Here is a 27,510-nt window from a genome sequence, read left to right on the forward strand (position 1 = left end):
CATTGAGTTTTTCCTGAGGAACATGAGGGTTTATTTTCTTAACCCCCACCCCATGCACACACACGTGTGAACTTCCCTTCCCACCCTTTTCTTAGTTGTAATAAAAGTCACTGGTTACCTTATGAGGCCAGTAAATACGAGTCGCAGCTGAGCCGTGTCGTACGGTTTAATTACATTCCCTTTTTTATTGTGTAGGTTTTTTTCCCTAGACATAATAATTACTCAGTTTTTGTTTGCTTATTTCTGTGTGCGTTTATTAGTAAGTCATTCCCTGGTTCCCTGGCAGGATGTTGATCTCCTCTCAGTACAGTTAAACACATTAGGTAATTTGTCAGTTCTTTCTGCTCCAATATGGGACGGTGGCTCTAGCCGTGCTATGTAGCTGTTTTCTGGGACTACCGTTCTCCATCATCCTGGGAATTCCCTTCACCTCTCCTGCTTACATCGCATTTTCATTAATTCACCCAACAAATATTTATGGCGCACTTGCGATATGCCTGGCATTCCTCTGAGCCAGGAATCAGCAAACTGGCCCACGGGCCAGTCTGGACTGCTGCCTCTTTTTTGTAAAGTTTTATTGGCACGTAGCCATGCCCATCACGTCAGTATTGTCCGTGTGCTTTCGCCCTACAGCTTAGTTAAGTGGTGGTGACAAAGACCTTGGGACGTACAAAGCCTAAAACATTTGTCATTGGCCCTTTACAGAGGGCTTGCCCTCTGCTCTAACTGCAGAAATTGGAGCAATGAGGTAAACAGGCCCTGTCCTCATGGAGTTTACAAAAATGAAGAAAGGCCATAAACAAATATATGTAATATAATGTCACTGTACGTACTGAGATGACAAAGGAAAGCAGGCGAGGGAGGTGAGCATGATGGGAAGATGTGCTACGTTCTGTCCCTCTCTGAGCAGTGATGTTTGACAATTACAACTGATATTTCTCTTAAGCCTTTTCTCAGCCTGTAGATTCTTCTTTTACTTTTTCTTTCTCCTGTCTGTTTCCTTGGTTAGAAAACCACTTCATTTGACCTGTGGAGCTTCCCACACTCTGAGTTGAGCTCATTGTGTCCCCACTGCGTTGCTTCACATGTTCCTCTGTCCCTTTATTTCTGACAAACTCGTAGTTAGATCTAGAAGCTATCAGAGTCACTTTTGTTGGAAAACTATCTCATAGACCATGCTGTCAGCTTCCAGCAGGAGCCGCGCACACCTGGTTGCCCTGTCCCACCTGGTTTTCCTGTAATGTCTTTGCCTCACTGCCTCCCAGGTGATGCAGTTTGGGAGGATCGACGGCAGCGCGTACATTCTGGACTTCCAGTACCCCTTCTCCGCTGTGCAGGCCTTTGCAGTCGCCCTGGCCAACGTGACACAGCGCCTCAAGTGACGAGACTGGTGTAGGGAAGAGAAAGAGAGGCCGAGGAGCCTTTTCAGAGGGGTGTGATCACAGATGCTGCAGCAGCTCGCCTGGGCCCGGTGCCTGGGGGACCAGAAGACGAGCAAACTGGAACAGTCTGTCAGGCCCAGGAGAGGACACTGACCTTCACCGTTGTCGTTTGTTGGGGCTTTTATTATCTTGACTGTCTTTCTTTTCTTCTTCCTTTTAAACAACAACAAAAAATATAGGAGAGTGGTATTTGGAAGCAAAGGTGCCAGGCACCCAAAGTTTTTTAGGAAGCGTAATTGCTTGTAAGGTTGTACTGGGTCAGCTGCAGACAGGGGGCCCCTGAGAAGGAAGAGGCACTGCCTTCTAGCTGCTCTTCTTTTAGACAGAAGGAGTATGCAATATTTTCATTCTCCACAACATCACCACTAGTGTACAAACAAGAAACTTTTTGTAAAAAACACAACCAAAAATCCTGAAGGTACAGTTTCTCTTGGGGGGACAACATTTACTTCACACATATTCTGTTACTCCTTCAAAAGTGACTTGATGAGTGAAGGGTATTTTGGCACATGCGCAGTGTGACTAATACAACAGGCTCTTATGGGGGTGCTATTACCAGGTTTGAATATGATTTGCTCCTGATACGTAGGGGGAGGGATAACGGGCGAAGAAGGCACTCCTGCACACGTGCGCGTGGGTGATTTACGTAGAGGGACTTGAAATAGTACAAGGGCTACGCTCCTCTCGGGAGGATGTTTACATTGAAGTCCCCACTAGTTTTATAATCTGTCACAATTCCATAGGTTCAGTATGATTGACTCGAGGAGAAGGTAAGAGACAAAAGTGGAAAGACCCGAGCCTGCGGTGGGGGCCGCAGTTTTCTCAGCTAGCGCCTGGGTGAGTCACTGGGTTCCCACTCGCTGAGAAGTAACATTTATTCCCTCTCTCCTTTTATTGTTGATAAATAGCCTATTTATCTGGAAAATGTGACAGTAGACAGTATCTTTCCCATTAGACAACACTGTTCTACACTTTCTAAAAATGCTGGTGATACTGATTTGAAAGCACTCGTTTCCTCTTCTGAGCTACATTAAAATTCAATGGACTAGAAATGTTTTTCAACTGATTAGAAACGTAACCGAAAATTTTTAAGCATTTGCCAGGGTATTAAGAGAGAGAGTTTTAGTCAACTCTCTCACAGAAGTTCCACAGTCTTGTCTAGGAAAAAAGTTGCTTATTAACTGTACAGACTGTTTACAGAGGAGATAAACCACTGAGAGAACATAGTTAAAATTAGAGTATTTAAGGTAGTTGGTTTATTGTTCTTTGTTAATTGCAGAAAATCCACTGAGATGATCTTTTCTCCCCCCATCCCCTTCTCGGGGGACACCCTGATGACAAGACCCAGTTCCTGGTTTTCAGCCGCTCATGTCTGTGATGTTGTTTAGGGCACGAGCACAGGAACTGTCTGCTGGCTCGGGGTCCTCCATTTGGATTTTGTTTGAAAACAGAAGTGGAAGATACTACAGAGAAGTATTTTCAAAAAAAAAAAAAAAAAAAAAATTTTTTTTTTTTTTTTAGTTCCCTGTTTAGGTTTAAAAATTGCAAAAGAAAGCGGCTCATTCCTTTCCCAGAGCAGAATGACATCCATCCACCACCGTTCTCTCTAGCCCCCAGAGAAACACAGATGAGGTTTTTTAATATGGTAAAGGCCATCTCTCAGCTAATACCAGAATTTCCCATCTTATATTTTAAAATATTGGACCTGATTCTTCGATGGGTAAATTCTTCCAGAAAGAATTTAGTAATGTATTCAGAATTATATAATTCTTTTATGTGAGTTTCTGTAGTTTGATACGATGTTTCAGTGCTTATTATTAGTTGTGCAATATGGTTATAGCCTATTTCTAAAATAATTTAAATGCAATTCCCTGTTTTATTGTCCAAGAGATAATAATTTATGTTGCTTTAATAGTGTCCTTAGGAGTTACTTTGTTGCCGTGTACTGGTGAGTTGTGCCCATTTTATTTATTTAGAAAAATAGTACGTTTGTAACGACTTACTTCGCAGCAGTATGTTTTGCTGCAAGAAATAAAGAGGATCTGATAGAAGGGTTTTTTGCTGGACAGTTTGTAACTTTTTCTAATCGGGGAAAACATTTCTATTAATCCTTTAAAAGTAAATTGTTTTGCATTTTCTGGTGTTGATTATATACACAGGAGAAGATCTCTTTGAGATAATATATCCTAAAACATTTCCCCTTCTTTTGAAAATTTTATTTTTAATTAAAAATAGAAGGTGATATGAAGTAAGAGGAAACTTAAAATGAGAGTAGCAAAGGCAGGAATTATGAATAGTAAGTTTCAGTTTTTAAAGTTCTGATTGGTTTTTGAGATATAAATACCATGAAAGGGTACATTTTCAAACTTTTCTTAATAAGAGTAAACATGGGGGAAATCCTGGTAATAAAAACTACAAATACATGTGTGAAGAGAAAGTGAGTATTTGTAGCAAATAATTAACTAAACTTCCTGAATTCTGAGCTCATTCCCCAAAAGGGATTTTCCCCATGTGGAGACAAAGGTGACTGTCGGTGATGGGTGTTTTGCACACATGTGAGTGAGCCTCGGAGTGAGCAGCTGTTTCTGGTCCTAACCCGCTTACACGGATGTCTGCACAGTTGTGCCGCAGGGTCTCTTAAGTTAATGGGGGTGCTTTTACTTGTTGTAAAAGTTATTTTCATTCGGTTAGCTCGATTTGTTAAATACTACTAAATTCAGTACTTCAACCAGCAGAATTATACATACTTCAGTTTATGAATAGCAATTTATGAATATTAAGGTACTTTAGTGAATCTCTAAATTTAAAACATTAGCCCAGTAAGTAGTCAACTGCATAAAGAATCCATACCTTTTTGAGGGAAACAGTATATTAACAAACATAAAAACCAATTTTACGTTTGTTTTAACTTTAACCTCATCAAACCAAAGACACAGATTTGTGTACCATATACCCATTGAATGTATATCCTGACAAAACTGGCACCAAGGAAGCAGAAAATGTCAAAACTCCCCTGGCAGTGGAAGTCAAGGTCTTCGGGTTAGTTAGTAGTTTTCATGCGCGGCCATTCATTGCTCCCCTGCCAGGTGTCCCACGGGGACTTGCAAACCCATGTCCGTTCCTCCTGTAATCTTAGCAGAAAGTCAGGAGATCCAGGAGCCAACCTGCTCTGCCACAGAGTTGGGCCTCCATCTGTTCCTCTGTAACATGAAAGGAATGACCTGGACAATCTTCTAAACTCCCGTCCAGATCTAAGAGCCTGAGGGCTCAAAATGTGACAGTTTCATCATTCCACTTCACAAACTTGGAAGGTATGTTTTACAACATTGCCTTTTTGTAGAGAAATGTTTCTTTTCCTGTGTTAATGAGATACCTACTGAATGTAAATCAGGGCATTTCAAATACTATCTCTAGAAGATTCACCTCCAGAAACAAATGCATCTGGAATTGTGCTTGTTCTCATAAAATTACACAACACCAATTCCAGGTAAGACCAGGAGCCGCCCCCGGGTACTCCCTGCTCAGGGGCTGCCCTTGAGAACAGCCCTAGGATAAGTCATCGCTTGCCCCAAAGACCAGAGAGTGGGTTGAAAAGAACAAAGGAGTGTATGCCCGGGCCCTCGAGGACTGAGCGTGCTCCGCACTGCCATGCTGGCTTCACGTTCAGAAGGATTCTGGGAAAGGAGCCCATGTGTCGCTGTGTGGCCCATCTGTCACTTGGCCAAGTCAATGATTGTGAACAAAGTTAGTTGAGACAAAAGTGTGTCAAAAATGTTGTTTGAGTTCCTGGGATTTTGTGACAGCACATAACTCGGAGCTCTTCACCATTTATGTGTTTCCTTATCTCCGGCTGATAAAACTCTGAAGGGTTGTGGCTTATTTTGTTTTCATTTCTTTGGCTTTGTGCAATTTTCTTGTAACTTTACTTGTACCTATATTTTCTGTTTACAAGTTCTTTTAAAGGGGAAGGGTAGGATTCTAAGATCTCGTTTATTGTAGATAAATTTTTTTTCATATTGTAGAAAAGCATGGGTTATGCGTTTGACTGAAAAAGGCACTGACTGTATTATTTACCAAAGGGTTATTGTTTTTGCATTTGTTTATAAATGCATTATTTTGGTACTGTAAATTTGGACATAATTTCTGAGTTTATTACTACTGGCATTTTCTTTCTCCTTTTTTCCTTTTAAACTGTAAGTGCACAGGTCCCAGACCAAACCAGACCGCCAGCATGTTCCTGCCCAGACGTTGGGAGTGATGCATTGCCCTGTGTGCTGCAGTTCTCTGACGTGGGTTGGTTGGTTTGTTTTCAATTCAGCATCCTGCTTTGTTTCACTTTCCAAGCGAGAGCTGTTGAGATTCCCGATTGCATTCTAATGAGCTCACCCTGTTTTGCCTCTCTTCTTAATGTATTTTGTGTATTAGATTGTGAGGGAGATGTTCTAGAAGGCATTCACGGTTTGCATTCAAAATGGTGTGGTTTGTCCAAATTACTTTCAGTCTTTATTATTGAGGTGGATTAATCTTTTTTTTTCCTTGATGATTTGAAGTTGTAAGAGTTGTCCAGTTATTGCTTAATAAAATTTTGCAGATCAAAAAAAAAAGAAAATCCATTGGTTATGTGCGGAAGTCAGACGTGTCTTGTGTCCTTTAAGAAATCACCTCTCACCGTGGGCATGACCCCCTCTCCAAGTGCTTCTCTGATCCCTGGGTTACTGCCCACGGGTACTTGACACCCCGGGGTCCTTACTGTCATTGCTCCTTCTGAGAGGTCCGAGGCAGAGGTGGGGCTGTCTTCTTGATGAGCTGGTTTGAGTTTGTGTTTGTTTTCTCTTCCCCTCCCCTTGGTCCTTCCCTCCCACAATGCCTGAAATCTACTATTACAATCTTCTTTTCTTTTTTTGAAAGAGGACCCAAGTCAGGATGCACGGGTCACGGCACCTACAAGATCAGGTGTTAACTGCATTGACACTTCTGTTACTTTGTCGGAAACACTAACACCAGGTTTTGAGCAATTCCACTCTAAGTGCTAATATAACTGTTAATTGTTGTTATTACTGGTGAGTCTCAGTGCGCCTGTCACTGTGCCCATAGCAGGGGGACAGGGACTTGGGGGGTCATGGGAGGCTCTTCTGTAAACACTGTAGTTCCCATGGACATTTACAGAACTACCCCTTTGAGGTTTTTTTCACAGATAAAAATAGACATGATCACTCAGACTTTTGGAGACAGAACCAAAACCCACTGTCAACTCTAACAAATTCGAATCGTGTTAAGTTTCAAAATAATCGTAGGACTATATATCTGTGCTTTAAATAGTAGGCTAACTGAACTGAATTTTGTATGAGAATCAAAACATACCTCATTTTATTATGAAAGTTTGTGAACTTCAAGTTAATATGCACTGTATCTTTATCACGTCAACCAGGTAGCAAGGACTCCTGGTCTTTCCCGCCTCCAAGAAAAAACAACAAGGGACCAAAACCCTAACAGCCAGGCTGGGTCTGTGCTACAGACCCATGTCTGGAATTGCCACCCCCCACCCCCACCCCCACCTCCAGCCCCATGGCCACCTTTGGGGCCATTCAGTGTGAGTTGGTGTCTCCAGAAGAAATTTATTTTTAAGGCCCTGGTAAGAAAACTTAGCAAATCCCTTGCATTCTACAAATTTATTTTGAAAAGGATGCATGCTATTTTTATTCTAGTATTCTTTTCCTGGGAGTGTTAAGAGAATAGGGCATCAATTTAACTCTGAGAAAGTCGTTGTGGAAGAGAAAGGACTGCCTCATGGAGACTGCATTATGATGTCCCAAGAGTTGCCAGCTAAACCTCCAACTCCGTTAGGAAGTGGATACCTTCTGCCTTCTTTTCCTTTCAGAAGAAAACTGAAGCATTGAGAGGTTGAAGTGATTTCTGATTCCATAGACAAAACTGATCTGAAATAGAATCCAAGATTTTGGGTTCACGTTAATGAATAGACCTAGTTTATTCCCAGCTTCTCTCTCTGGTGTTTCATAATGATTTGCCTGTAATGAGCTGTGAGCTACTTACACTTAGTCGTCTCCTGAGAAAGGCAGCGTTAGAGGTGGGCTGCCCTCACCTGGCAGCAGGTGAGCTCATCTCCCTGCAGCTGAGACTGCTCACGCTTGAGTTGTCCTGAGAGTGAACATGCGGCTCCCAGGCTGTATTACTCCCCGGGTCAGAAAGAAGCAGGCCTGTGCAGATTTATTGCTGTGCTTCTTAGAAAGAGTTGCTCGATGCACTGAAGAGCAGGAAGCCATCCATGTGAACAGCGGGCTCGTTTCCTAAATGCGCTTCAAGTCACGTTCGATTGATAACTTCAAATAATAGCGAAGAAGCAGGAAACTGGGTGTCAGGTATGAAAAATAGTTCTACTTCATCTCGTCTGCTTTCCTTTTTCTGGGGTTCCTGCCCTCACTCTCTCTATTCCGGGCACGTTTGAGCCCGTTTTCCCTGCATGCACAACTGTAGATAACGCCCCAAGAATAAGGGGCGGCGGGGGGTGGGGGAGAGGCACTTGGATGATAAAGGCTAGCTGCCTGGCAGTTTCTTAGACTTCTACTCAAGTTGCCTTCTCAATCATGCCAGCCATTTCCCACCATCTTCACCCATTAGGATTGGGGACAACCTTGTGCTTACCGTTTCCACTGTTCTCCAAAATGTGAGGGGGGAGGAGGCGGTCCTGACCCCGTTCCCCATTGCATGCAGGGAACCAAGAGTCACCATGTCTCCTTTTGGTTTGGCCTCCTGCTCATTCAAATGGCTTGTGGTTTCTCCTTTCCCATGAATTTTCGGTGTTTCCTGCCCGCCCGCTCCCCCAGGAGGATCTTATCTGAACCACCTATCACTACCTTGCCCTTTCACCTGGTAGTGGGTGCAATCCTTGCCACCAGAAGGAGAAAACCCTTGATCCTTGAATCCCTCTTCTTACCCAGCTGGTATCACGGAAACCTGGGCTTCTCCACGGCTACACGTTCCCTGGTAAAGGCGAGCAGCCCAGACACCACAGTACTTGAGACACAAACATGTAAGGCTCTGCTGCCAGAAGGAGTGTCCTCCAATATAATCATTCATTTCTTCCTGCGCTTGAGCCCCACAGGGTCCTCAAGTCCTGCTCGTCGCTTCCTCAAGTCCCTGGACTGACTGCAGGAGGCTTTTAAATCCTAGGATTACGATTTCTCACCGGTACTGAATTGTTTTAAATCCTCGGAGAAAAGATTCCTCTGCCAGGAAGAGACTGTCTCCATTCATTCCGTTAGAATGACCCCCCCAGCTGAGGCACCAAGTGGTTCATTTGACGGCCTGGATCCCAGGAGAGTTGGGAAAGGAACACGCTCTAAAAGCTGCCGAGCATTGGATGGACTGAAATCCCTGCATCTCTGCCCCATCGTAGGCCAGCCTTCTGCTGCCATCGGCCGCACCCCAGTAGGTCTCCCACTTCCTTCCAGGGACTCCCTCCCATGGGATGAGCTCATAAACATTCTCTTTTCCGGCACCCACACCTCTCGGCAGGTGCTGAACTCCTGGGGGGCCTAGAGAGAGTGGGTGTGACAGACTTTTAAGGGGATCCACCAAGTTTCTCCACAAACAGCTCCCACAAAGAGTGGCACCCCGAGACCACACCAGCCACGTGAGAAGGTCACGTTCCAAAGACCCGCTGGGTTCCCGGTGTAGATCCTGTTCGCAGGCACCCGAGCACTGGAGGTGAATCTTCTCGTTCCCGGATGTCACTGCTGCAGCCCTGCCCTCCACGGGCTGCGACAGCAGAACAGGGCTCAGGTCCACTAAGCCAGCCTCTCCTTTCTTAATGTCGTTATGGTGGTCTCTCAAGATGGTGCCTGAAAAATGTGATTTATCCATGTGGAATGAAGGACTGGTGACCTTGGACCTGAAAACCAGCCAAGAGACTTTTATAGGGAGCCTGGTCCCCTTTTTCCCTCAGTACTCTATAGAGACACAGCTAGAAATAATTTATTAGCTAAAGTCTAAATGGTGCGGCACAAGAATGTATGGCTTATGTGTAGTACCCAAAAAAACACAAAAGCAAAGGTAAAACTGACCCCAACAACCCAACCCCATAGCAACGGCAAGTTCGACAACCCCGGTGGAAAGTATACTCTCCTGACGTACTAAGTCCCTCTTCACAAACCCTTTGTGGGAAGGTTTGGCCCCACATTAGAGGTGGGGAAATTTGAGGTAGAAGGTCCTGAGTGGCTTTGTTCAAAGCCAGGCAGTGTTGAAAGAGCCAGGAGCACGTCTCAGAGCCACCAAACCACAGCTCCAAAACAAAGGGGCTCCTGTGAAGCTTCATAAATGAAAATGAGCACCGGTCCCCAGGGAGTGGAAGCCAGCACCTCGCTGTAAAAATGCCCGTCCAGGGAAATGAGTCCCCAGCCAGCGCCCAGGGTCAGGCCACGCAGCCGGCCTGGACACGTGCTCTCCGCCTCCTTCCTCCTCGCAGGCAGACAGCTTCCCCTGAGGGATATGATGCTCCAAAGTCAGACGACCTGGACATCTCGGAAGTGAAAAGAAACTCAGTCGAAACTCAGAGAAGAGAGGCCACTCACCGCGACAGTTGACGTTTCATCCGAGAGCCTGCACTGCCAGCAGCAGACCTGCCTGGACCAGGGGGAGAGGGGTCACCGACAGGGGCCGTAAAGGGCTCTGGACTAAGAAGAACTAGAAAGGACAGCACCCCCAGAATTTTCCACACCCACCATCCGCCACCCTCCTGAGGGAAGGAAAGAGTTGACCTTCAGACCTCCCACATGGGCAGGGCAGAGCTGCACGAGGTGGAAGAGAGGGGGGCCCCAGCTAGAGCTCCCCGCACAGTCTCCTTTAGGCCGCCCGCCCGGTGCTGTGAAGTGTGCCAGGTTCATTTCCCTCTTCTCGCAGAGCAGGACTGTGCTCGCAGGGGCAGGACCCCTGAGTGTCAGTCCCTGCTCAGACCTGGTCCGGGCAGGTGCCAGATCGTGTCCACTGGGAGGCGCTCGTGCTGTGCATCTTTGGAATCGCAAGGTTCCAGGTAAGGGACGGGGAGGTCAGCAGGATTTGGGCATTCATATCCAGGCATGTTTCTTGGCAACAGTTTAGATTTTATTAAAAACTTGTAAAGTGTATCTCCAGAGCAAACATAACACTTCATCTGCCTGCATGTGCCGTTGGAGGACAGAATTGTAACAGACCAGACTTGAATGGGAAGCTCTTGGGAAAGGCTGGGTCCCAGGTGCTCTCCTTTGAGGAGTCACAATACACATTAACCATGTGAAAAGGATTCTAGATCAATGGGAACACCTGATGGGATAAGTCACTAGCCAGGGGCTCATGGAGAGACAACACGGGCTATTAGAAGAGCAGTGCTCTGAAGCCAGGAGCTCGGGAAGCTTATCCTGGACCTGTCACCCCAACTGTAGAACCTTGCTAGGCCACTCCACTCGGCTTCATTTTGCTCAACTGAAAAATGAGGAGATTGCACTCAGTATTTCCCAAGGCATATTCCACAGCACACTGAAGTAAAACAAGCTTCTGTTGCTGTAGGATTTTCCAGAAACTTCAATGTGCTACTGTGTGTGCATGATGAAGAAATGCAAAGGTGGGCAGAGGAGGAGAGAGCTCCTCAGTGAAGAAAGGGGCGGCTCCAGGGGTGACCTGATGGGTGGAGGTCGTTGGCTTGGGGAAGCTGGAGGTAGCTGACTGGAGGTGGGGTGTCATGTGATAGGTTAGGGGTGCATGTATTACTTTCTCTGAATGGTCCTGAGTCGGAATCAGGGACAGAAATTAGGGATGCTGTCAGTATTAATCAAGTCCTGGCCATTTGGAGCTAATTGTTCCAGCGGGTATTGTTTGGCTCCCTGGAATGTGGCTGAAGAGAGCAGTCTGACTTCCTCCCCATCTGACTTAGGCTGGCTTCCTGGGCTGGTTACAGTCGACTGTACGTCAGTGTTTATATATATGGTCTGGCCATGTTCATTTACATATTCAGTGTCTCAGTGTAAATAAGCAAATTTCCAATTTCTCTGAATTTTAAGAATGAAATCAACCTACCCCCAATGAACAATAAGTTAATTGACATTAGGAAGAATATCTTACAATTGCACAAGTATACTTTTAAATACATAAGAAGAAACAAATGCTGTCCGGGCCACGTGCATCTTGCCACAGTTCCTGCTTTGACCTTGCAGAAGTGGGAAGGGCAGAGGGGATGTACCCTGTGCACATTCAGAAACATCCGTAAGGGGAAGAAACACTTGAGGAGCCCCTCAAAGTAATGTGAAGAAGATAATTAGGAAATACTCTGCAGCTCACATTCCAGTTACTGTAGCATTTTACCACAAAGCTCATTTTTATTTTATTGCCTTCATTCGCCCCCAAGGAACATAAAACAGTCCCTGGGGGCTCATGGTGAGTTCCTGGACACTTGGAATTTTCTGCGGCAGAGCTGAACAGTGGTTCTCTTTACTGACAGATTAGTTCAGGGAAATCCAGCTCACCTGACAGGGCTGTGCTGTTTGTTAGCAGGTGTCTTTGCTTTCAAAGTGTTTAAATAATTCTCCCAACTCTCAATAGTAATACCATCCTGGGGAGGAAAATGGATGCCGAATCCCACGGAGGGAGGGTGGTGGTGGCATAGCGGCTTTGAGGGCGCTTAGCAGCGCGTGAGTGTTAAAGCCAACATGTCAGAAATTCATGGAGCATCTCATTCTCTTCCCATCGGTCACTGTACCCGCAAGCCTTTCAGTAGAAGGGTTGCTGAGAATACAGTGTGAATGGCAGCGTCATCAGAACTTGGCTCCTCTGTCCTCCTGTGTGCGTCACTCAGCCTGTCCATGCCCTCACTGCCCGTAAACTGTCTCCATCTCCGCTGCGCAGTCCTCTGTCGTCTGGGCACTGGCCCCGTCATGCCACCCTCTGTATGAGAACAGCACTTCCAGCTAAGGGTTGAATGCAGCGGCATGCTGGGAAACATCTAACAGCCAGCTCTCCAGGAACGAACAAAACCCTGAATGTGTAACTGCACACATAAGCATTATAAATTGTAATGACATAAAAAATTGTAGCACACAGTGAGAAGTAATAAAATATACAACACTCTTCATTATAATTCTGTGTAGCCGACTGATTCTCACAGAATGTTTTTGTTGATTTTTGCCAAACGCGTGTCAGTGGCCAACCAGTGGTTCCAAGTGACAATGGGTGTAGCTCCAACATGAATGTTGGTTGACATTTTCATTTACATTTATGAGCAAGACAAAAGTGAAACAACAAAGATGTATGTTCAGTGCAACGTCAGAACTTTACGTGTGCATTAATGACATGGTGATTTCTTTGCTGAATTGGATAACAGTTTTCAAATACTGGGGAAAAAATTCCTCCATTTTTGGTGCTCTTCATGCTGTCACAGCTACGGCCGCGACACACTTGGTAATTTAAGCCTCATTATTAACATCGCCTCCATCACTGTCTTAAGCCTGGAGCCTAGACTTGAGAGAAGAAACAAAGCTAAGTCAAAGTCAACCCTGGATTTGTGGCTTTTGCTCATTTCCATGGTGTGAATATTCCCACCAGTGCCGATTTCAAGCAACCGACATAATGTCACTGACTGAATGAGGAGTTGGAGATAGAGGCACAGTAAGTAGCAGTTTAATGTTTAATAATGACTGTGTTTAACAATCAGCTCTCAATAGCCCTGAAAATGTAACCATTGGCTGTCACGAGCAAGTGCGAGCTGACTTCAGCACACCGCTGGCTGTGTGGGTTGTTTTGCAGAATGCTGAACCAGCCCCTGCTCAGGCTGCACGGCAGGGGAGGGGTTGCTTCACCTAGGCACGCTAAGTGCTTCCCCCAACGTCATTCCGCTCGTGAGTTCAGGATACAGATTGTTGTTCTGCCATTAGTTTGGCATAAATCTGTATGGAGCACCTTCTAATGCCCATCACAAGATGCCGCTGAGACAGGGAGTCACGTGGTGCATCACATAGACAGCCCCACCTCACGGAGCGTGCGGCCCCAGCTAGTTCTCTGTCTACTAGACTCTGCTGCATCTTTCCCAGGTCAACTCGTCCTCTCCACTGAATGCCGACTGTGCCGGAGCCCAGTGGAAGGGCTCGCAGTTGTGCCAGATGATGAGGAGCCACCTTGACGGCTCCCGGTCCTTTTTCCATAGCAATTCCCCACCCAGTCCCGTCAAGTCCCCTTCCCCCAGAGCTCTCGAGCCCCCCACCACTCTCGCCTCTACTGCCTTGGCCCCTCATCTCTCATCTAGACTCCAGGAGCCTCCTACCTGGTCCTCCTGCTCCCTCTTCCACTTCCCACTCAGCAGCCTGACTGATTTTTTTTTTTTTTTTAATGTACAACCCTGTTTTTCGATCATTCCGTGGCTTAAAACCCTTTAATGGCAGGCACGGCGGTGAGAGGCATGGGTGGGGCGCTCACGGGCTGGGTGACTTGGAGCAAGACTGTCTCATCTCCGTATCCGCTTCCCTACCTGCAGAAGGAGGGTAATGGTGCCCATCGAATAGGGGAGATGGAGGATTGCGGGAGTTGGCTTCTGTGAGGTGCTCAGAGCCGTGCTCCCCATCCTCACCCTCGCAATCATTAGGATAAAGACCAAAGCCCTTCCCTGCCCTTGCCTGCTCCCAAGGCCTCCACTGTCAACACTCGGCCCACGGCTCTGTGCTCCAGAAGCCAGTCCCTCTCCGCAAGCTTCTCACCACACGGGCTCTTGCACAAACTCATCTCGCTGCCCGCCCTGCTTCACTCAACTCAGCCCTCAGAGCTCCTTCAAGACCACGTCCTCAGCAAAGCGTTCCCTGGCCCCAGTCTGGGTCAAGTTTTTGTTACCTCCCTTCAGAGCACATGTCCCCGTTGTTCTCACACACACATTAGGATGAACATGTAGCAGTCATGTCCTGTTGACACTGTGGACTTTCCGAGAGTCCCCAGTGCCTGGGACGTGGTAGGTCTCGGTGTGTACAAAATCTCTAATAGGGTTTATCTAAGACCCACCTGAGACCACTCATCATGAGCAATGTCTCATTCAGCCGAATTCCAGCGTGAATTATAATGTGTGGTATGGATTTGACTAAAGCTAGTCTTTGGCATCGACACTTTCACCCTATTACTCGCTTTCCCCAAAACTGCCAAGGGCCCTGCTTAGCGTCTGCCAAGTGCTCAGCATAGCAGGAAAAGAACAAGGATAATCTCAAGACTTTGGGGTCTTGCCAAAGTATTGTACCTGCAGGGTTTCTAGCTGTTGAGCAAGCTTGACTTCCCAAGGATTCCTAAAGATTCCAGTGGGGCAAGTAGTTATCACAAACACCTACTGAGCACCTAGTGGATACAGGAGATCATAGCAGCTGCTTCACACACCTTGACTCTTTTCTGCCAGTAAAGATTAAACTGGAGAGGGGGTAAATTTCCCAAAGGAGAATCTGACATCAAGCAATTATTCACTTGTAGGAACCTACCACAGTGGCCTCAATATGTTTTGTTTATATGTCTTAAGTCCTTATGTATTAAGAAACATACTAAAGTATTGGAGTGAAATATTACCTGGGATTTGCTTAAAAATATCCCAACAACAAAAATGGTAGAGGGACTAGATGAAACAAGAATGGCAAAATGTTGGTAACTGAAGCTGGGTGAGGGGTGATGGATATATGGATGGGGAGTGAGTGAAAGGATTCATTATACTAGACACTATTTCTGAGTATGTGGGAAATTTTCCATAATGAATGTTTCTAAATAGCCTCAAAATATACATAGCAAAAATTGATGAAACTAGAGGCTGCCGGATGGCTCAGTTGGTTAGAGCGCAAGCTCTCAACAACAAGGTTGCCAGTTCGATTCCCACATGGGATGGTGGGCTGCACCCCCTGCAACTAAAGAATGAAAATGGCAACTGAACTTGGAGCTGAGCTGCGCCCTTCACAACTAGATTGAAGGACAACGACTTGGAGCTGATGGACCCTGGAGAAACGCACTGTCTCCCAATATTTCCCAGTAATTTTTTTAAAAAAAATTGATGTAACTATAGGAATCGGCTGAAAAATCCACCACTGTTGTGGGAGCTTACAATATTTCTTTCAATTATAGATAGATCTAACAGTCAAAAACTTAATTTCATTGACATAAATAAGACTTGGCACCCAACAACTAGAGAGAGAATACAAAATCTTTTGAAACACACGTGGAACATTTATAAAAATTGATCATATTCTACGCCATAAAGCAAGTATCAACAAAGTTCAAAGAATCTATCATTTAGACAACGTTCTTGTAACAATGCATGTAAGGTATAAATCAATAATATAAAGACAAAACTATTTAAACACTTGAAATTTTGAAATGCATTCTAAATAGCCCACAGGTCGAAGAACTGTATGGTAATGAATCAAAACTTGTGAAACGCCATGAAAGCAGGTACTTGGAGATAAATTTATAGCTTAAATGCTTAATTTTACATAGGAATAAAAACTGGAAATTAGTGAGCAAAGTAGACATCTTCAGACATTGGGAAAATAACAGAAAAACTTTTTTTAAAAGAAGGAAACAGATAAAGATAAGAACAGAATTTAATGAACATAAAACCAAAAAATACATTCAAGAAGGTCCATGGTGTCAAAATTAGTTCTTGGAAAAAATTGGTGAATTTGACAAAGACCAAATCAAAAAGGGAAATAACAGGCCATCTCACTTAAGAAATGCCTGACACATTTTCATTTTATTTCCCTTTCTCCTTCTAGGAAATTGATATTTGAACTGACAAATATCATACCAACAATAGTTAGCCATTTAAGTACAAGGTCGAACAATTAAGTTCATGAACTCATCCTAGAAAAAGTGCTACACACCTCATTGCTGAATGTCACCACCTTTTACCTTCGAAGTACTCCCCTTGGGAAGCTGTGCACGGATGCAAGTGCCTAGTCCACCTTTCAAAGCAATTTTGGAACTCTTTTTCTGGAATGGCCATCAGAGCTGTCGTCATATTACCCTTGATGTCCTGAATGTCATCTAAATGTCTTCCTTTCAATATTTCCTTTATCCTCTGGTAAATAAAGAAGTCACTGGGGCCAGATCAGGTGAGTAGGGAGGGTGTTCCAATACAGTTATTTGTTTACTGGCTAAAAACTCCTCACAGACAGTGCTGTGTGAGCTGGTACACTGTCGTGATGCAAGAGCCATGAATTGTTGGTGAAAAGTTCAGGTTGTCTAACTTTTTCATGCAGCCTTTTCAGCACTTCCAAATAGTAAACTTGGTTAACTGTTTGTCCAGTTGGTACAAATTCATAATGAATAATCCCTCTGATATCAAAAAAGGTTAGCAACATCGTTGCAACAAGTTCGCAAACTTAATTGTCAGACCATGTACTTCCTTTTTTTGGGTTAACTCAGAAAAACTTGGGCATACCAGTAATGTTTAAGATTGCTCTCAGAGTCTTATTTATTTCACCTATTTAAATAAATTATTCTTGGTTTGGCATTTTTCATACTGTTCTTAGTTTCAAACAAAAGGAGAAACAAGTTAAAATTAACCTAAGTTGTTATAGAGATAGAAACAAGTTACCCCTTCCCCCTTTTTTTAGTGGCTATAGAACATGTGGTAAGAGACATCTAATTTGGACACATTCCTTTGTTAAAACATGTTTATTATGGCATAAACATAATGGACATTAAATATACAGAAAAGGAAAAATAATTGTAGTATACTATATGGCTCAGCTGTGCATAACATTTACATAGTCGTTATATATGTGTGTGCATGTGTGTATATGTGATATTCTTATCTAGCATATCTCCTTGTGGTGAAAGAGGTAAGGTAGGTTCGCAGCCCACGATGCTGGAGCCAGAAGATTTACATTGCCCTCTAGAGGCTGCTGTAGTTCAAAGGAAGGAAAAGCCGAGGCTGGAGAAGTTAGGGAAGCCTTTCCAGAGGATTTTTAAGTGTTCTGGGGTATCTTTGAGGTTGGTTAATATTTCTCCTACTGATGAGCCCTCTGTAAAATATCTGACATATGGCATATGCTGGTCTCACTGTCTCATTACAGAAAACAAATCTGCATGTGCGTGTGTTAGTGTTCCTCTCTGCACTGTATTTTGGGGATAGCCAGTTTCGAGCTCCATTCTTTGTCCTCCTTAAATGATTAAATACAAATGCTCATGTTAATGAATTAAGGCTAAAACCTAACTGCAAAGAGCAGGATGATCTGAAGTTATGGGAATGTTTGCAAGGCTCCGCCGGCAGGAGAGCTTGGCTAGCAGACAAAAACGTGTTCTCAAATGTAAAGGGAGGGAGGAAATATGACCATAAAAGTAAAGAATAAAGAAAAGTGTGTGAAATGAGAGCATAGGTGAAGGTAGCAGATAATGAGGGAAATCTGAGAATATCTAAACATAAGTGGTCATTAGACTCAAGTGGGGAGCTTTGGAAAATGCACATTCCTGGGACCCATACTCTGTAATTTAGATTCAGTAGTGTAAGTTGGACCCCCAAAATGTATATTTGTAAAAGGTTCCTGCAAGTCATATAAGATCAGCCTTGCATGGAAACCTGCCCTGGATTCAAGTGGAAACCCACTGATATCACCTGAAACAACTGTTTCTCCACTGATTATTGGAAAAATTCGCAAAAGGAGATGACACCATCTTTGGATAAGTCATCCATGAAAGATGAAAGTAGAGGATGAGAACTCCTTTGCACAGACAGACTCCGTGTGCGTGGGAAGAGTCATGTCACTTGGATACATTCTTTTATTATTAAAAAGTAAATGTATTATGACGTAGCCATAATGGGCTTGGTTTTACGTGTTTTTGCATTAGGCCAAGTGGAACCCAACAGGGCGGAAAAGCGGTCCGGGAGCTGTCCGTGGTGCTGACGCGGGAGCCGACTCTAGCCACTGACCTTCCCAGCGAGAAAGGGTTGTCGGTCCGTCCCCAAGCCCCATTTTCCTTTCTCCTTTCACCTCCAGTTTCCCCTTTCCCAATGCAAGCGATAGCGAGAGTGGCCCTTTATATTTTTGTCCTGGGCGGCGTTAACCGTGTGCTGGACTTGCCCCTCCCCGTACCTTCTCCATCTCCCTGGGAGGCGGCTGATGGGCGCGGCACGCTCCCCTCCTTAGGCCCCTCGGCGGGGCGGCGGGACCGGGACCCCATCCCCATCCCCCCCGGCCGTCTCCCAGCGTCGTCACGGCGCTCCCTGAGCACGCTGGCCCCCACCTTCCTCCGCGCCCTCTCCCCACCTCCCCCGTCACCTGCTCCTCCTCCTCGGTCCCGCCCAGAGCGCTGGCAGCCCCGGCTCCCCGGAGCTGGGAAGAGAAGAGGGGGCGAAGGAAGCGATACAAAGGGCGGGGCAGCGGGAGGAGGGGGCGAGGGGCTCGCCTGGGAGGGCGGCGGCGCCTGGCGCTGGCGGTGGCGGTGGCGCGGCGCGGGCATGGACGCCGAGTACCCTGCCTTCGAGCCCCCGCTCTGCAGCGAGCTCAAGCACCTGTGCAAGCGGCTGCAGGAGGCGTACCGGGAGCTGAAGGAGGACCTCACGCCTTTCAAAGATGACCGCTACTACAGGTAGGCGCGGCGCGGGCCTCGCGGCTGCGGGAAACCGGCATAAAACGGGGCGCAGACCCGGGGCTTGGGGCCGCCCCCGGCCGCCTCCACAGCCCTGGTCCTGGACCGGGGCTGCGCTCCTGGGCTTAACGGGGTCACGCCCTTCGGCCGCCCCCTTACTCCCAGCAGGCGCCGAGCTCCGGGGAGGCTGGGGAGGGAGCGGCTGGTCCTGGGGTTCTGGCTGCAGAGCCCGCATTCTAGGGGTCAAGGACAGATCCGGGAGGCGGGAGTGAGGAGCTGTTTTTCATTCCCTAGAAACCCGACCCGAGATTCTCATATTCCGAGAAAGGCACCCACGGGGCTTTCGTCCCTGCTTCGCTCCTCCTTCTCTTCCTGTCATTCTCCCCCGCCCTCGCCGCTGCCTCCAGCCCCCGCAGTCTCGCCCAGGCCTTGCTGAGTACTGGTTTGGGGGGACCATCACTCCTCTCCGGCCTGGATATGAGGGCAAAAGACTTGGCCTCTCCTCTGAGATGCTCGGGCCCCTGGGCCGCGGTGGAAATCTCTGAGGCTGGGGTGCTGCTGAGGGTTAGGGACAAGTGGTCTCAGGGCCGACGGCGCCTCAGTGAAGACGCTGTGGGAAGCCAGACATCTGCACGCTCTTCAGGAGCTGTCGGTTTGGGCTTATCTGTGTTCATCTCTGTCTCCCTCTCCTGCAGCCAAGCTGAGAGCTGTGGGGACCCGCAGGCACTTTCTGCCGGCACCTTCCTCCCCAGCCTGGTTGTTCTGATGGGAAAGAATGTCCATTGCCTAAGGCTGGATTTGCCTGATGTGTTGCCAAGTAATGAAAAGACCCTGTCAGGGCCTGGGAACTGGAGTCTAGATTGATTTTGTTCCCAAGTACCTCTGTGCCCCTGAGGAGGTTACCTGCTAACTCTGCACTTGGAGTTTCCTCATCTGTAAAATGGGAAGCTTGAACCAGAAGGTTTCTGAAAGTTGGGATTCTAATCACAGTTACTCATTCTGTGCCTCAGAGTGGCAAGTTATTGCATGGCCATCTCTGAAGTGGTGGTGGTCGTTGTTGTGTACACACCCTGTGCCAGCAGCCACGGGTACGTGCTCAGGAGAACATGTGACACGCTTATATCAAACCTTTCCCAAAGCCCATGGCTTCCCAGGGGCTCCTCAGCAGTCTGTTACTGAACAATATATTGGTCACAATTACTGAGTGGTGTTCTAAAAACTGTAGTTCCAAGATCATATGGTGTAACCTTTCAATGTGCCTCAAAATCTGTCTCATGCAGCCTCCTGGGGGACAGTATGAGGAAAAAACCCACAGATAGTTTCAAATCTTATTTTCGATATATGTTCCAATCTCCTTTCCCACTAATTTCCCCCCACTCTATTTTTTTCCTCTGTATTTTATTTTCTTGAGAACATATCTTTGGCAAAAGATCTAGTGAATAGCAAAATGGTCTTCATGCAGATAGCAGAGGAGAGAACAAAGCCACGTCCCTCATTCATCCCCAGCGGGTCATCCTTTATTCTCTCACCTATTTAGTCCACTAATAGCTACCTATGCTTCCGCTATTGTCCGAGGTGTTGAGGACACAGCAATGAGCAAGACAGACAGGGTACCTGCTGTTGTGGGGCTGATAGATAATAAACAAGTGGTTACATATTTCTGTGAGTGCTAGGGAGATAATAAACCAAGTGACATGATAAAGCGTGGCGGGGCTGCTGCTTCAGAGAAGGTGGTCAGGGAAGGCTCTTTGAGATGACAATTGACTAAGAACTGAAGAATGAGTTGCCCACTAGATAATGAGCTGGGGAGGAAAGTTCCAGAAGAGGGATGACAAATGCAGTGTCCCCGAGGTCATAAAAACATGGTATGTTCAGGGAACAGACAGAAGACCAGTGTGTCTGGAGTCTAGTGGTCAGAGATGGATGAGGCTGGGTCTTCCAGGGCCTTGAAGGCCAGCGTGAGGGTGATGGGTGGCATTAGAGTCCCAGTGCGAAGCCAGTGAAGGGTTTGAAGTAGCAGGAGCAGTTTGGCTGTCTGTCCTACAGCAAGCGTTTGAACCTTTGCTCCAGAAGCGACTTCATTAGTTGTGTTGGATCCTGAAGACAAAGCCACCATGGTTGGAAGGGGACAGCGATGAATTCCAACCCCCTGCCTGAGAACAATTAGATGGCAGAATGCTTTATAATACAGTGTGTCGCAGAGCAGTTAGGCTGAATCACAAAGACTGTTTTACGGTAGGGACAGGTCTTAATCACTGAACTGTCTCCCACTGCCCCAGTGAGTGTTTGTATCAGGGGTTGTGCCTTTACAAAGCTCGGTGAAACACTTTTGGGTTTTGACGTTGGGAAGCTGATAGTTACAGCTCCTGCATCTGTCCAGCTGGGAGACGAAAGTGCTACTATCATCTTTGCTCCTACTCTTCTCACCATCTTCGTTTCCTCTTTAGTGATTTATGCACCAGCCCATTTTTTCCTTGGAGGACCGGGGACTCACCTCGTGTAGCTGACAGTTTCCTCATAACAGGGCACAGGGGGGACAGCTGTCACGCTCTGTTTTCGAAAAATGATTGGCCTCTCGGTAGCTGGCATGGCTCTTTGCATATCAGCTACGTATTTCTGGCATCACTGAAAAACGGCAGCTATGTGATCAAAGGACTCAGAGTCCTTTTCATAAAATGAGAGATGGCAGTTGTACTGCCTGCTAGGGAAGGGGGAACCAGCAGCGTGTAGGTGGAAAAGCAGTAGGCGGGGCATCTGAAATCCTGGGTTCCAGTCCCAACTGTACCCTTTGCCAACTCCCTGGCCTTAGGGAAATCATCACATTTGACTGGTGATCAGTTTCCACATCAGAAAAATGAAGTAAGGATGTTGTGAGACTCAAGTGCTTTATGAAGATAACACTAAAGATGCTTTCAGACATAGATACAGAAAAGCCAAAGGACCCGGCCCAAACCATAAGGGAGTGGATTGAGTTAATGTAATGATGTCATTAATTCTTTCTCTTTATCGTGGCTGCAGTTGGCTGCCATTGGCCAGTCCTAATCATGTGGGCTTTTGCTTCTCATTCACACCCGTGGCAGAGGCCTGGCTGATTTTCTCTCTAGTGCTCTAAAAAGGAAAGGAAAATCTTGAAGCCCACGACACAACTTCTTGACTCTCCACTATTCCCCCACCAAAAGGGTAAAAATGAAGAAGACAGATGTATTGATGAGGATGGAACTCTCGTGCCCCGCAGATGGGAGGGTACGTTGGTGCCCTCGCTGTGGAGACTGTCCTACAGTATCTCCTACACTGCTTTACACATCACATACACACGCCTTTGGCCCCGCAGCCCCTCTTAAGCGTATGCCCTACAGAAGGCACACAGTTGCCCATCGATGGACAGGTGTACAGTGTTCACAGCAGCCCGGTTTCTCATACTCCTACACTGGAAAGCAGCCAAACGCCCATCAACAGCACAATGGGGAACTTGGCTCATTCCATAATGGGATATAACACAGCAATAAAAGTAAACAACTTATAGCTGCACACAACAATAGAGATGAGTCTCACACACACATAATGTGAGCCAAAGGAGCCAGACACGGGGAGTACATTCTGCTTGATTCCATTGTATAAAAAAGTATAAAACAAGCACAATGACTGTCCATTGCTAGAGTCCAGGATTACGCTGAGGGGACAGTGAATGGAAGGGAGCAGAAAACGGTTTTCTGGGCACTGGTAATAGTTTGCTTTTTGATCTGAGTGCCGGTTACACAGGTGTATTCAATCTGTGAGCATTTATCGAGCTGTACGCACGATCTGTGTACTTCCTGTATGTTTATTATCCTTCCATAGAAAGCTGAAAAGAAAGCCGACTCCTGTGTCTCATCGATGTCATTGGGGCCTTCCCTTTACTGCCCTTTGCTGCCCTGGCAAGGGGCTGGAATTAGACATCAGGACCCAGAGAGCCCAGGAGCGGAAGGTGGAGCCCTTTCCCCTGAGGCACAGGTCTCCAAGGCAGGAGGGGCACACAGCTAAACCAAAGGGGGGTTCTGTTAGGAATAAGATGTGGGGAATGCATGCCAGGCAGGCAGGCAGCTGTGAGCATGGCATACATGGTGAAGGGCACAGAAACGTGAAGGGCAGTACATGTGTCCCTCTAGCGCTCAGTTCTTGGCGAATTTGTGCTTGGCCATTTCACTGGTCAATACTTCATTTCTCGTGTTAATACTTTACCTCTGTAAAATATGGGAGTAATGAAGTTGGGCGTGGGTTTTCTGGGCCAGTGAAGACACATCCCCGGGCTGTCCTCACCCAAGAGGCTTCCGGAGGCAACATTTCATCACCTCAGTGAATTCATCAGGGCCCAGGCCTGGCCCTCAGCTGGCCTGTTTAGCCAACCCACGGGGAGAAGACCTGTTTCCATTGAAGGCTTCACATGAACAAAGCTCTGGACTAATGTACAGAATCAGATGCCAGTTTATTTAACTGGCTGATGCAAACCCATGAGAACACAGAAAATGGTGGGCATGGCGTCAGGGCAGGGGAATTACTTAAATCAGGGATTCTTAATACTGGCCACACGGCCGAATCACTTTGGGGAGCTTTTGAAAGCACAAATGCCCAGGCTGTACCCTCAAGGATTATGATTTAATTAGCCAGGCTGGGTCTCTGGGGGGATGGAGAACCATTGAAGGGTGAGTGGAATGTTCGAGAGTTTCAGGCTGAGAGAGCTTGGTGCATCCACTCCTCCGTGGACAGGATATCGGAGGTCATCAGTCAGGGCTCCCTTCCTCCGCCACAAAGCTCAGTGGCCAAGATCAGCGATGACCTTGGCTGATTCTCTCATTTCCACACATCTAGGCTGACCAACCTGCCTTTTTGGATCATTACATATGGTCAGATTACAGTCAGGTTTAAAGGTCTGAGACCACTTCTTTTTTTTTCTTTTTTAATTTTATTGGGGAATATTAAGGAACAGTGTGTTTCTCCAGGGCCCATCAGCTCCAAGTCATTGTCCTTTGATCTAGTTGTGGAGGGTGCAGCTCAGCTCCAAGTCCAGTCACCATTTTCAATCTTTAGTTGCAGGGGGTGCAGCCCACCATCCCATGTGGGAATTGAACCAGCAACCTTGTTGTTGAGAGCTCACACTGTAACCCACTGAGCCATTCAGCTGCGCCTCTGGAAGCTCAGTGGCAGTTCGTTGTTTTCAATCTAGTTGTGGAGGGCGCAGCTCACTGGCCCATGTGGGAATCGAACCAGCAACCCTGTTGTTCAGAGCTCGCGCTCTAACCAACTGAGCCATCTGGCCGCCCCAAGAACCATTTTTTAAAAATTAAAGCCAACTTGCATATCTCTACCTCAACCCATCCGTACTGATTTTAGTGTTGACATTTCAGTGGGCGAACTGTTCTCCTTGTTTTCAAGTTATTGGAGAACACTCACTGTGACTCTTGCGTCCTGACATGTCTCTCTGTCTTTTGTTTCTTTTGAGGTGGGTAGAAATGATAAGTAGCCCTGATGAGACTGTGATTTTTAGAACCAGCCACTCTATCTCCATCATGTGAAAGGTAGACAAAGAATTCCATTAAACCTGCATGGCTCGGTGAGGGAGGCTGTTATTTTTGGGGGCAAGATACAGGCCCCAGATGAGCCAGGGTCCAAGAACCTGAGCAAACACGTGTATGAGGGCCCAGTGGTGGGTGCCAGGACAGTCAGCTCCCCCAGATATAGCCATGTCTTCGTGCTGTCCCCCAGGGTAGCACCCGTCCCCTCTACTCCTGATGGCTCTCCCCTCCCAAGCTCGGGGATCTTCCTCCATCATTTATCCCCTCTTGTTCTCATGTCTCAGTCTTTCCCTCAACTCTGACTCCTTCCCATCTGCTTACAACTCTTTGTCCAAACAAACTTCCCTCAGCCCAGCCTCCTTTGGGACGACCGCACTGCCTTCTTCAACACGTCGGTCTGTCTTCCTCCCCCCACCCCACCATGTTGTCATGTCAAGGAGTTAAAGATGGCCCCTGCATGTCGGCTCCCATGTTGTTTGTTTCTTCACTTATTTCATAGAAGTTGCTTAACTCACTCCCACTGATGACTAACTCAAAGTCTTACACACCCAATTGCTTTAAATATCGCGTATTTTTAGCCATTTAGAGTCTGCCTGCCTTGCTTACCTGGGAAGATGTTGCACCTAACATCTGCTGGTCATAGATGTGACAAACCCTGTGGCTATAACATACCCCAAACTGTCTCTGTGAGCCAGTCTCCTGGCCTTACTGCTCAGTGACCGGACATGGAACCACCTCTCTGAGTCCCCTCTCCCCCTTCTGGGTGGTGGCTGGCTCTGACCACTTTCCCTGAATGGTGTCCTGCTGAGAGGGACCTCCCCCATCTGCAGTCTGTCCAAGTGCCACGCAGTGAAGCTGCTGTACAACACTGCCACCTGGTGGTCTGTCTTTTCCTTGCTCCGCCTTGAAAGCGTGGAACTCACCACACGTCTGGGAGCTGCTCTTGCCCAAGTCATCAGTGATCTCTAAGCCGTAAACCCAGTGGCCCCTTTCAGGCCCTCGCTCTGTATAATCCTGAAGACTCTGACCCAGAGCTGGAACCCTCTTTTGTTCCTGCAGGGGCTCCAGCATCACCCTTCTCTCATCTTCCCCTCCTACCTCCTCATCCTCTGCCTGGTTTCCAAGCTTCTTAGGCAGAGTCTCTTCCTGTTTATTGTTTGAACTTAAAATGGACCCTACATTTCCCCAAAGTCATGGCGTTATGACTAAAGCATTCACCATCCCCAGCAAAAGTACTTGGAGATATTACTGTTTATTGCCTCAAACCACCTATCACATGGGTTACACATGTGACAGAATGACTCTTTCCTCCAGGCATTATTGGTGTGCGAATTGAGAAAAGTTGTATCATATGAACCAGATACTAGCAGCTCTCATTACCTGTCTGGCAGCTTTCCAGGTCAAAAGGAGACGGTGAGCACGGGCCCCCAGAGCCTAGACGTGGATCTTTGTCACCCTGGGAACCCCAGTTAGAGCATCAGGATGTGCCCCCAGTCTTCCCATGACTTCCATTCTTTGTCTTGGCCTTGGGACAATGGCTTAAAGCCAGGTCCGATTCAGGAATATTTGGGGTGTTTCTCAATAAGCTATATGGTCCAGAAAATAGAATACTCAGGTGAGATTCAAAATTTAAATTCAAGTCCAAGGCCAAATCTGCGAACCTCTCTATTGGATTGCTCACTGTGAGAGGACAATGTGCCTCCTGCTCTCACAGTCTCACAGCGAGTCGGAGGAAGATTGGCAGCAGTGGGGAGCCTTCTGACATCCTCGCCTGGCCCAGGAAGGGCATGAATGTTCTGCTTCTCAGGGATGAAGACCTGGGTTAGAAATGGCAGAATGTGCTGGTTGCCAAAAGACTGAGTCACCTTTCCCACCCACCTCTGCCCGTGAGCCGGCTTCTGGTCCGGGTCTGATGTGTGCCTTCCTGTTTTCAATGTGTAGATTTCTGCAGTTAAGACTTTAACTTTCTTTCTTTTTCCCTGGCCTTGGGCTGCCACAGGCATGTTTCAGAATGTCATGGTGACCTACGAAGGATCTAAAGAAGGGGTTTTAGAGGGATTTCTTGATGTTAGGGCATGGACTACGCATTGGGTTATGGATAGCACTGAACAGGGGATCTATAATTTATAAAAAAAATGAAGACTCATCTCCTCTGCATTCTTTGAATATGAGACTGATTTATTTGCGGGGATCATGTGATCTGAGAATACTCAAGTTTGAAGGACCTTAATGTTTCATTGGCCAACCTCTTTCCCCCTGAAGTGTCCATGAAAATGGTATTCCCTCTACCGCTGTCTCCACTAAACTAGCTCCAATTATGACAATGTTCCCATATTAAGACAGATTTCAGCTTCCTGTAACTTTCATTTGAGGGCTCTTTCCTGCTCTCAGGATGTGGCATCCAGAACTAATCCCTCTGTCTGATGGTTGGCCCAGGACAGAAATGGGCATATCATACCTCCCTTGATCTAGAGGTAGTATTTCTATTTATGTGGGCCAATACTTCATTCACCTTATTTTCCCCTCCAGGTTTGGACATCATTTCCAATCTTGAGTCTGTCATCTTCTCTTGGCTCTTCCTCTAATCACAAAGTCAGAGGCTGATATATTCTGAGGCTGTATTGTTGGGTATATTTATGTATATAACAGACTTCTCTTCTTGCCTTTTTGTCCCTTGAATTATATTGTCAGATATTAAAATTGCCACCCTGTTATTGAGTACTCACCATGTGTCAGGTCCTGGGCTAAGAATTTACACATATTGTCTTCCTTGTTGAATCTTCCCAACAACCCTATGAGGAAAATGAGGTGTACAAAGACCAAGTAATTTGTCCCTGGTTACATTTTAGAGCCAGAATTCAAACCCCAATCTGTGTTTCCTCGTAGTCCTTGCTTCTAAACACTGTGGTAGAAGATTCCAGAATTTAGATGACTCG

The 27,510-nt window shown here is 46.6% G+C and overlaps 2 protein-coding genes across 4 annotated transcripts in view; both read left to right on the top strand.

The window, feature by feature from the left end:
• TULP4 (TUB like protein 4) overlaps window positions 1–6,051 on the top strand; it is a 203,920-nt gene extending 197,869 nt beyond the window's left edge. For all 3 annotated transcript variants that reach the window (XM_074333760.1, XM_074333761.1, XM_074333762.1), the window contains one exon: window positions 1,266–6,051. In XM_074333760.1, coding sequence (XP_074189861.1) covers window positions 1,266–1,382 — 117 coding nt within the window. In that variant the 3' untranslated portion in view covers window positions 1,383–6,051. The remainder of the gene's footprint in view (window positions 1–1,265) is intronic.
• A 12,663-nt stretch (window positions 6,052–18,714) lies between these two features.
• The window catches only part of TMEM181 (transmembrane protein 181), a 63,309-nt gene continuing 54,513 nt past the window's right edge, over window positions 18,715–27,510 (top strand). Inside the window, exon 1 of the mRNA XM_074333763.1 lies at window positions 18,715–19,025. Coding sequence (XP_074189864.1) covers window positions 18,895–19,025 — 131 coding nt within the window. The 5' untranslated portion in view covers window positions 18,715–18,894. The remainder of the gene's footprint in view (window positions 19,026–27,510) is intronic.

This window comes from Rhinolophus sinicus, linkage group LG05, assembly GCF_036562045.2.
Source record: "Rhinolophus sinicus isolate RSC01 linkage group LG05, ASM3656204v1, whole genome shotgun sequence".
In the NCBI taxonomy this organism is placed as follows: domain Eukaryota; kingdom Metazoa; phylum Chordata; class Mammalia; order Chiroptera; family Rhinolophidae; genus Rhinolophus; species Rhinolophus sinicus.